The sequence below is a fragment of the Cryptotermes secundus genome, unplaced genomic scaffold (assembly GCF_002891405.2).
Source record: "Cryptotermes secundus unplaced genomic scaffold, Csec_1.0 scaffold507, whole genome shotgun sequence".
Lineage (NCBI taxonomy): Eukaryota > Metazoa > Arthropoda > Insecta > Blattodea > Kalotermitidae > Cryptotermes > Cryptotermes secundus.
The window spans coordinates 900,339-911,653 of NW_019740660.1; the positions used below are offsets into that span (position 1 = coordinate 900,339).

Consider the following 11,315-nt stretch of genomic DNA (forward strand, 5'->3'; position numbering starts at 1 on the left):
CTTGGGCTACTGACGTCACAGTGGCGGCAGTAGCTACGTCAGACACAGACGTAGTGCAGCCAGGGCCATCTGTTCGCACCCGCCGGAGGCCTCAAGTAGACCCCCCTGGCCGACTCTCGGGTGATATGCGGAAACATATTCCCGTGAAAATTGTGAAGAGTGAATATTGCAAGAAGAAACACCCTTCTAGGCAGTGCCGTGTGTGTGCAGAGCACAAGAAGAAGAGTAGAACTGCCTACATGTGCAACTTGTGCATAATGCCTCTTCACAAAGGGGAATGTTTCCAGAGATATCACATGCGCAAGCACTTCTAGGAGCTCTGGTAAGTGTTCTCCAAAAATTTCAGTTCATAAAATTAATTAGGAGATATTATATTAATTTTTAAAGTGAACAGTGCACAAGTTAGGGTAGTAGGTTTAAAAACGCCGGTCCCCAGGGTGATTTAAATGTTTAAACCACCGGTCCGCAATGTGTTAAACTTAGAAAACCAGTCGTAAACTGCGAATTTCTTTAGTGCAGTATCACTGTAAACTTGCTGCAGGGCCGATAGCGTCTCTGAAGCAGATTTTCCCAATTTGCACATGAACTTGATGTTCACACTGCAACATCAAAAATTGCCAAATGACCAACACTCACGTCTAATTCAAACGGAACAGTAACAACACTGCACACTGAAACCTGTCCAGACCTGTTGTGCATGCAAGCAGACATGCTGAGCTCCCTACCACAACAGTGTGCGCGCTATCTTATCGCTCATTCTCCACCTTCAGGGGAATTCCAGGAACTTTTTGACTGCCCTATGTATGTATATAATGGTACCCCAACAGCTTAGCAAAGGTTTCTTTATGCTCTGTCCCTCCAAAAGCCTGTGTGTATACAACAGTTAACTATTGATTTTTTAGTTTGTATATTTTATTTTATATAATTATTGTTTTCTTTAGAGTCTTGAACACACTTGGCTCTGAGCAGACCAGTCGAAAACCGCTGGTCCAAAGGAAGAATTTTTAAGCATTTTTTTTTTCTGTATTTACAGCTTACTTTATGTAAAGATGCCTCTGGGAAGGTTGGTATACGAGTGCAGGATGTCAGCAAGGGCATATTTGTGTGCCTGGTCATGAAAGGTTCTCCTGCTGCCCTGGCTGGTTTACGATTCGGAGATCAGATTCTCCAGATCAATGGAACTACTGTTGCTGGGTTCACCAAGGATCAGGTCCATGCCTTGTTCCGTAAGAGTGCTGTCAATGGAATTTCTGTTGTGGTTCGAGACAGGTTCGTGTTTACTGCTTATTCATACAGTAACATCTGTTTCAAATGTATTTATTTTATTTATTTCTAATTATATTTCGTAGATCCAGTTGTTACCCAGTAGGGCTGGATATAAAATTTGTCACATACAAAGTCTTACATAAAATATCACATGCAATAAATATACAATATAAAATTTAAGATATAATATATATATAAGGTAAATAGAGCCTCATGCAAAGAGCACAAGTTGTCAGTCCAATTTTCCCATTTAGAAAAATAAATACATGTTAAGTCCATTCTCAGCCTTAACTGACTAGAACTGTCAAGTGTCAAGTTAATCAGTACAGCCACTGTTAAATCCAACCAAAGGGAGTAACTTACAATATGTTTACTCATACTATTTATTTACCCTCTCTCTTTGTAACTCTTGTATGCTCTATAAATTCATCAATAGAGTAAAAAGAATTTCTTGGCAGATATCTTAGTAAACTCTGTTTCCAGATCTGTCTGTGAAAATGTTGTGTAATGATCACATTGATCGCTTGTGGTAATGGTTTCATTAGTTGGATGAGCAACTGACACCAGTAAATGGCATGGGCAGTGCTGTGTCCCATTTCACAGATTCTGGTAGTATGCACTAAACAAGTGTACAGTTGAGATAGAGTTTAACCAAGCTTGTTTAATGAATAACTCCCAGTAGTGTTCCATTGTGAGATGACAGTTGGCCTGGTAATAGTAAATGAAAGGGTCAGAGACCATCCCTAATCTCCATTTCTCATACAGCCATGTGCAGTTTATATTAGTTTTCCTGAGCCTTGCATTCCCTAATTGTGCTCTGGAACAGAGCTCGGTACAGTCCAGCAAAGTAACTTGGTTAGTTGCGGCAGGTATCCACCTATGATCCTTAGCCTCAGGTTCTCACTCCATTCTCTCTGCACATTACCAAGGTATGTTTTCTTTCGGACTGTAGAACACTGCCTTAGCTGCTGCCATTTATCTGCCCACACTAACTTCAGCAAGAGCTCAGGAAAATTGATTTCCGTAGTGCATGGTAATGTAGCACAGAAGCTGTTAAATGTTGCCCATTTCCTTGTTACTTCACTTCTTTCATGTTCAGAATAAAAATGTATACCTTGTCATGAGCAGCAGTTGTCTTTGCAAGAAATGGGCTATATGATGGGGTACCCAAAAGAAACCGAACTAATTTTTTTGTGGGCAGAGCTTTTGTAATACCGCGTTTTGCCGCTATGAGCGCATAGAGCTAACATTCCTGAGTCGATAAGCCGACTACCGTTGCTTCAGAAGGTAAGGACTAGTTTCGGCAGAGTTTTTAGTGACAACTGTTTTGTGTGATCGTCGTTTTTGCAATGGCTGATTTTCGTGAACAGTGTGCGGCGGTGAAATTCTGCTTTTTGCTCGGGAAAAGTGGAACAGAAACTCTTGAAATGTTAAAAACGGCGTACAAGGACGATGCTATGGGGAAAACTCAAGTGTTTGAGTGGTTTTCCCGTTTCAAAAATGGTGAAATGTCAATTGATGACAAACCTCGTTCTGGTCGTCCTTCCACGGCCCGAACACATGAAAATGTTGAAAAAATTCGTGAAATCATCAAGGAAGATCGACGACGGACCATTGAAGAAATTGTGGAGCTGTCGGGAGTGACTTGGAGCTCAGCGGCCAGATTTGTGGCAGTCGGGTGACTGGTTTTTCCATCATGACAATGCCCCTGCTCACACAGCCCTGTCTGTACGACAATTCTTGACCAAAAATGGTATGACCCCTGTTCCTCACCCTCCATACTCACCCGACCTTGCCCCGTGCGACTTTTTTTTGTTTCCTCGAATGAAAAGAGACATGAAAGGAAAGCGTTTTGCTGATGTTGCTGAGGTGAAGGAAAAAACGACGGAGGCGCTGTCAAGCATCTCAAAAGATGAATTTAGGCAATGTTTTGAAAAATGGAATAAAAGACTAGACAAGTGTATTAGTGTAAGTGGAGAGTACTTTGAAGGGGATTGAAGGTTTGTGCTTAAAATTTGAATAAATAAGTTTAAAAAAAATAAGTTCGGTTTCTTTTGGGTACCCCCTCGTAAAGTCGAGACCTTATGCTAGATGCTAACATGAAAGGAAGGGCTGTCAGTTATCAAAATTCAGATTTGCCTTGGGAACATTATGACTACATCACATGACCTTCTAAGGAATGGTAAAATTCTTTGTTTCCGCCTTTTACGAATTAGGCCTTCAGGCCTGTTCCAATTTAGAATTAAGTTTTGAAACTGTGTTTCTTTCAGACAACTGTTGTCTATCCTTAGGCAGAAGATCTGCCCATTCAGGATCTCTGCTTATATAGGACAACACACACTCAGGCCTACATCGATACCTCAAGTGGGATTCAAATCCATGGTCTCAGTCATGTGCATTCAAAAACAGTATGGGCCATAGACCATGTAGCCACTGTGATCGGCTCAGGAGGCCTCTTATAGTTCTTGAATTCAGTACGCAGGATAGTGTAAGAAAAGAGTAACTTCTGTTGCGTATGGAAGAAGGAATGTGGTGGTACTATAAAATGGCAAAATAAATCAGACATTATAGAATCTTATCATTTTGCAGCTACAATTGCATTTTATATTAACAAATGAAAACTTTTTTCCACAGGCCATTTGAACGTACAGTTACCTTGCATAAGGATAGCGTTGGCCACATTGGATTTCAGTTCAAAAATGGGAAGATAATTGGGCTGGTGAAGGATTCATCTGCTGCCCGCAATGGCCTTCTTACTGAGCACCATCTGCTGGAAGTGAATGGACAGAATGTCGTTGGGATCAAGGACAAGGACATCACAGCTATAATTGAGGAAGGAGGTTCCATCATCACAGTCACTGTTATACCTTCTTTCATATATGACCACATGATCAACAAGTAAGCATTAGGAGTTTTATGTTCCTTTAATTGGTATGTTCTTTATGAGATAAAGTGACAGGGAGTTGGAGAAAACTGAAAAATGAGGAGCTTCATAACTTTTACTCTTCATCAAGTATGATTAGAATGATCGAGTTAAGGAAGATGAGATGGGCATGGCATGTAACATGATTGAAGCTGAAGAGGAATACAAATAGGATATTGGTGGGAAGGTCAGAAGGAAAGAAACCACTAGCAAGACCTAGATATAGGTGGGTGGATAATAATGAAATGGAGCTTAGTGAGATAGGATGGGGTGGTATGGACTGGATCAATCTGGCTCAAGATGGGTACCGGTGGAGGGCTATTATGAACATGGTAATGAACCTTTGAGTTCCATAAAATGGTGGGAAGTTCTTGAGTAGCTGCACAATTGGCAACTTCTCAAGAAGGGCTCAGCTCCATGAGTGAGTGAGTGAGTTCATTACCATGTTCACAACAGCCCATTGTTTGACCTTGTCCTGAGCCAGATGATTCCAGTCCACAGAGTCATACCCTGATTCCTTAAGGTTCTTGTTAACCAGTTTGTTGGTTACTTAAAATTGGTGTTGTGTTCTGTAAAAACAAAATACCTCCTTATTGCATCCACAAAGCCATGAGAAAGAATTCCATATGGCGCACCAATCACGATGCTGGAAGTGTGGGTAAGCCAGGTATCTTCTCCTCACCTTAAGTTTTGAAAGAAATCAGACTTAAAAAAAGATGTGAACATACCAAATATTAATATCAAAAAAATTTTTTTTAGTTTATTCTTCTTTGTTGAATACTCTCAGACACTCAGTAAGAATAGTCTTAAATGACTTTGAATGTAGGTTTATAAGCAAATTGTCTGGCTGCTTCATTCACCCAGAGAACATTCTGGCAGCCTTGACTGCAAACTTCTGAGAAAAATAAGAACTGCACAACAGCGCTCAAACAGCCCAGACAGATGTAAGGATATAACAAACTCAGCACTGCCTGGAAGCGAAGGGGTTTTCAGGACGTACCAAGTAGGACTAGAGTGAATCACGGAAACTTTCCAGGAATACATTATCCTTTCACCTAAATCATGATATCTCAAGTTGTATAAGTGCACAATGGTGACATTCATGATATTACATATTCTCATAATTGTCAGTGATTTTTTTTCATATGTGCTTGTGTTCCATGATCCTTTCGTGTCCTCTATCAAAAGGCTTCTTACATAATTCTGCTGTACATGTCCCCTGTCAGAAGCCTCTAGCCACCAGCATTCAAATTACTACCCCATTTTGATCATGTGCTGAGGATTATATACCTTTGAACATTAGGATGTGACATTGTGTACAGAGGAAGACTGAAGAGGTGGCAGATTCCTCCAGATTTCTGGTAATGATCTGCCAGACTGTACTTCAGCACATCTTAGAAGACAGTAATCTTCATAGTCATTACTGTGAGATCTTCAGATTTTGTATATTTGCGTTTTGCATTCTTTGACATCTCTTCTAAAGTCCATCTGCTATAAGAAGTAGGGTGTGTCATTATTATTCTAATGGCTATGTTATCATTAGAAACTTATTAGATTCTCTTTTCAGCATATATCCAGTCTTAATACTCTGAGGGGGAAATTCAGACATTCTAAACAAAGGACTTTTCTTCCATAAGGTTCCTTTGCCCAAGATATGAACTCTGATTCATAGAGTAGATGGACTTTAGTAATTAGTGTATAGCAGGGGTCTCCAAACTTTTCGAAACGCTGGCCACATTAGGTAATTCAGCACTTTCAACGGGCCAGATGAAATGAGAAATTAATAACTCTAGGTATATGAGTTTTATTGAAAGCACAGAATTTCATAAACTAAATACAAAGTACATGAGGATAAATTATCGTATATTAATGATAACAGACAGTAGCAGCAAATGCTCATATTTTCATCACAAATTATAATAAAACAATGTGAATGACGGAATTCTTTTTGCACTCTTAAAATCTGATTAAATTGAGGTTCAAATTTTGAAACGCTAATCACAAGTAGCGACTAAAAATATTCATTGGATAAATTTGCCCTGTATTTCGACTTGATGTACTTCATCTGGGAAAAACTTTTGTTCACACACATGTCATCCCAAAAATGGAGATAAATTTACAAGCAAATTTCTTTAAACCTGGAAATTGCTCAGAGTTCAGAAATTTATAAAGTTCGATCAAATTTCCTTCCCTGTATTTGTCTTTAATATGATAATTTTCCTGAAGTTCAACAATTTCCATTTGAATTTGACTTGGGACATCTGCAGCATCACAGTCAAACGGATTTTGAAACAATCTAATTTCCTGAGCACTGGAATCCAAATCAGCAAATCGCTTCCGAAATTGTTCTTTCAAATCTGAAATGACTAAATTTGCAAACGAGGAAGGAAATTCTGCTTCACCCTTTTTATGCAGCTCTGCACAGTATAGCATATGAACAAAGTTACAATTTTTCACCTGGCTTTCCAGAAGTATCAACTTTGCTCTGAATGCCTTGATAAGTGCAAATAAATCACAGACTAAGTTATTTTCACCCTGCAACTTTAAATTCAAATGGTTCATATGGTTTACCAGATCAGCAAAAAAATCTGATTTCCAAAGCCACTCGGTATCTGATAAAAGTGGTTCGTGATGGTTTTTCTTAGTAAGAAATTATCAATTTCATTCCTGAGCTGAAAGAAGCGCGAAAGAACCTTTCCATAGCTAAGCCATCGAACTGCAGTATAATATGTCAGGTCAGTAAGCTTAGAATCACATTCCTCAAGAAAAGACCAAAACTGGTGATGGTTAAGTGCATGACAGTGAATGAAATTAACGATAGAAATAACAGGTTTTAGAACAGAGCTTATATCAACGTGTTTTCCACAAAGTGCTTGTTGGTGAATAACACAGTGAAGAAACATTGGCTTTGATATTCCTGCGTCCTCACAAGCTTTTATTAATTTGGCCAACCACACCTATTTTTATACCAGACATGTTTTTTCCTCCATCAACTGTCACACACTGCAGACGGTTCCAGTCAAAATTATATTCTGTTAGTGTTTTTTTGTATTTCTTTGAAGATATCATCTCCTGTTGTTGTGCCATGCATGCTGTGAAGTGACGCTAATTCCTGTGTGACATTAAGTTCATCGTCAACGCCACGAAAAAATACTAACAGTTGAGAGGTATTACAAACATCAGTTGATTCATCAGCGTGAGAGAATACCGACTCAAACACCGTGCTTTGCCTACAATTTGCTNGAACAGAGCTTATATCAACGTGTTTTCCACAAAGTGCTTGTTGGTGAATAACACAGTGAAGAAACATTGGCTTTGATATTCCTGCGTCCTCACAAGCTTTTATTAATTTGGCCAACCACACCTATTTTTATACCAGACATGTTTTTTCCTCCATCAACTGTCACACACTGCAGACGGTTCCAGTCAAAATTATATTCTGTTAGTGTTTTTTTGTATTTCTTTGAAGATATCATCTCCTGTTGTTGTGCCATGCATGCTGTGAAGTGACGCTAATTCCTGTGTGACATTAAGTTCATCGTCAACGCCACGAAAAAATACTAACAGTTGAGAGGTATTACAAACATCAGTTGATTCATCAGCGTGAGAGAATACCGACTCAAACACTGTGCTTTGCCTACAATTTGCTGGACAGTATTATTTCCCATATTTTCAATCCGACGAGCAACAGTATTTGGTGCAAGACTTGTCATTTTAAAAAGATTAAGTTTTTCAGGGCACAACTCAGTCACTGCTTCCATCATACACTCTTTGATGATATTGCCATCAGTGAATGGATTTCCTTTTTTAGCCAACACATAAGCAACCTTATAGCTTACCAAGGTTAAGGCTTCATTTTCTGATGTTGCTTTTGTAAATAAGTCTTGCTGAGAACGCAGACGACATAATGATTCAGATTTATCTGAAAGCTGCTTTTCTTTAAATTGTGAAAACATTGAAGCATGCTTCGTGTCATTTGTCTTCTTTCAACACAGCAACAATATCTTTACATATCAGACATACAGCTTTATCCTTTGAATTCGACTGTATGAAGAAATATTTTATGCCCCATTCTTCATTAAACACATGACATTCATCATCAATTTTTCTTTCCTTTTTTCCATCCATGTTAAAACTTGAAAAGAGAATAATAATACAAAGTTAATAATAAAACGAATACTAAATAAAAATAACAGATATTCTAGTAATTTTACTATGTACACTCTTGTTAATTTAAAATGTTTAAATAAGTACATTTATATATAATTATGAAATTCTTAAAATTACGAGATCTCTGTACAAGCAAATACACTCAGCTCTCGATTATCCAGGATAATGGTGGGGATGGAAATCACAATTAATCGAAAACCCGGTTAAGACAAATTTTATTAAAAGTAGTACTGTAATACTGTACCTTCATAATACTATAGGCCTACCTGTATATAAATTTATTCAACCTCATTTTTATGTCATCTCATGGCCTATTTAACCCGTTGCCGTGGTTCGTCGTGTATGTTTCGTCAGGGATTTAAATCGTCTGGGGGGGTTCGGCGTGTATGTTTCGTCCAGCTGCACACCTATGTTATAACGCCCATAATAATTGATGGTTTTGCTGTAGATNAGCATTTTCCTTTTTCTGTTGTATACATAACACACCACGCTTCCTTTTACACCCTGACATTTTGCTAACGCACTTGAAGATCGATACAAAGAGACTAAATGAGGCGGTGTATCTGTCCTTGAAACTTTCCACAAATCCTTTGCATTCTTTCACCCCTACCCTAGAACACTGTGCTAGCATAACGGGACAAAAAATGCAGAGCTCGGTTCACACTAGTGCAAAAATAGTGTTACAACTCACCATGTGAAACAGAAGTGAATGAATATTAAACAACATATAAGCCTCAAAAAAGCCCCAGTAGCCCTGGTTATGCCGCAAACCGGTTTATCCGCCACCGGATAATCGAGAGTTGAGTGTATATGAATAAATTTATTCAATTACAAATTGAATATTATGTAACTGTAACCACTGACTTTTAATAATCACTTACTTTATCACACACATTAACTACACTACACACATTACTCTTCGTACACTTATGTACTGCGGACTGGACTCCTCTACTCCTACACATTGAGAACGTTCTGGAAACATCCATTGTCGGCTGGGAGGGGTAACCGATAGCTGTACCATGTCGGCCGTTGTAGAATGGACTAAAGTTCCGGTAGCCTTATCAACAGTCCTCGCTACCAATTCTCGGAACAGTTAGAGCAAAACTGGGCATAAGTTGCCTTTAATACAAAAATTGTAATAAGTACGACACCGGCGGTGTTGATGATCTGTTACAATTACATTGCATCACTGCAAGAAGTCTTGTGTACAAGACGGCTAGTAATGAACTGCTCGCGCTGCCTACATTGCCACGAAGTGACACTGCCGATCAAGGCCAAACAAGTACGAAGAAATACAGCGCAGTATACAGTCCATATTAGTAAAATTGTGAATAATATTAATATTAACATAATATGGAATATCAATATATTTTAAACACAATCTTAATTAATGAATTTGAAATCTATGAACAAGTATTTTTTTACCAGTACTCAATGGAAAATTAGTTCATTTGGCGCATTTCTGCACAAGTCTTTTGTGGGCCTTAGTTTGGAGACCCTTGGTGTATAGGAACATAAATGGCAGAAGTTTTGTATTTTCTTAAACAACCTTTGTGCGTGTTGTTTTCATGTGCCATCTCATTGTAACTGGTGGAAGCGATCAGCGTTGGTGAGAATTGCTGGTCACTTTTCCGATTTAACTGTATGCTAAAGATTTTACATCACCCACATTTTTATACTGTGTTTCTTTTTTCAGGATGGCCACAAGTCTGATAAAGGGATCCATGGATCATTCAATTCCAGATGTGTAATGACTGTATTTTTGACCTGTAAGGAGATACTTTGTTTGAGAAAGTTTATGGGATAAGTTCTAAAAGTATGTGGCAATGGTACACTAGTACAAATATTATTTTTCTGGACATTATCCATCATCTGTTTTCATCTAAAACACTGTCCTGTTTTTATTTACCCAATCAGTAGAGCTAGTCTGGAGCTGGTCCGGAGACAGAGTCTAGCTCTGTCGATTGGGCCCAACTGAATCGATTTTACCTGAAGATGGAGACAGAATCCAGTCTCCGAAATGTAGTTTTGAAATATAAACAAAACAGTGTTTCAGATAAAAACAGGACAATGGATAATGTCCAGAAACATAATGTTTAAAGTTAATGGGAGCTGTGTAAAGAACATAAGTATCATGCTTTCCTTTCTCCTCTTTATTTGTAATGAATGATAACAATATCTAGTTATATATATATATGTGATACTTTTAACAATATTTTTATATGTATATGCATGCAGACGGTGTGCAGGATTATACTGCAAGATAATGAGGTGAATATTACAAGTGAGAAATTAGCAGTATTGACTTCAAAATAGACTTTATTAGGCTGTTATTTGTACATTCACAAAGGCTATAAATAAGTTAAGTACATGGTAGTCTCCCAATTCTTGAGAAGCTGCTAGTTGTGCATCCACTCAAGAATTAACCAACATATTGTGGAACTCGGAAGTTCATTACTGTGTAACATCCCCCACAAAACAGTGATTGATCTACTGTTTCATTTAGATCTACCCTTACAAATTCTAAAGTCAGTGATCTTGTTAAAATTTCTGCATTTAAGATTTTCCTCAGTGCTCAAACCCGCTGCTCCTGAAACAAACCTTAAATGGGGATTTAACTTATCTTGTATTTATTGTTTATGTCAGGAATGTTTGTTTCACCTTCTCCATACCTAACATAAAGATATATATTACTGCTTTGACTTGAGGTATCCCCATAAAGAAAATAACAGGGCGTTAGATCAGGTGAGTGTGCTGCCCATGGTATGTCGCCTCGAAGCGAGATGAGCCATCCGGGGAACTTTGCCCTAAAAACTGGCTGTGTGGGCCGTGGCACCATCCTGTTGGAACCAGACGTTTCCTAGATGCATTTCTTCAAGAGCTGGTTCAAAAAAAGTTTTTAATCATGTCCACATACCACTGTGAATTGACAGTAACTGCATGATTGTCTTCT

At 38.4% G+C, this 11,315-nt stretch overlaps 1 protein-coding gene across 1 annotated transcript in view; it reads left to right on the forward strand.

Moving 5' to 3' along the window:
* Positions 1 to 10,390, forward strand: part of LOC111872479 (syntenin-1) — a 17,884-nt gene extending 7,494 nt beyond the window's left edge. The window contains exons 5-7 of the mRNA XM_023866440.2: positions 1,034 to 1,269; positions 3,901 to 4,164; positions 10,059 to 10,390. Coding sequence (XP_023722208.1) covers positions 1,034 to 1,269; positions 3,901 to 4,164; positions 10,059 to 10,113 — 555 coding nt within the window. The 3' untranslated portion in view covers positions 10,114 to 10,390. The remainder of the gene's footprint in view (positions 1 to 1,033; positions 1,270 to 3,900; positions 4,165 to 10,058) is intronic.
* The last annotated feature ends 925 nt before the right edge of the window (positions 10,391 to 11,315 follow it).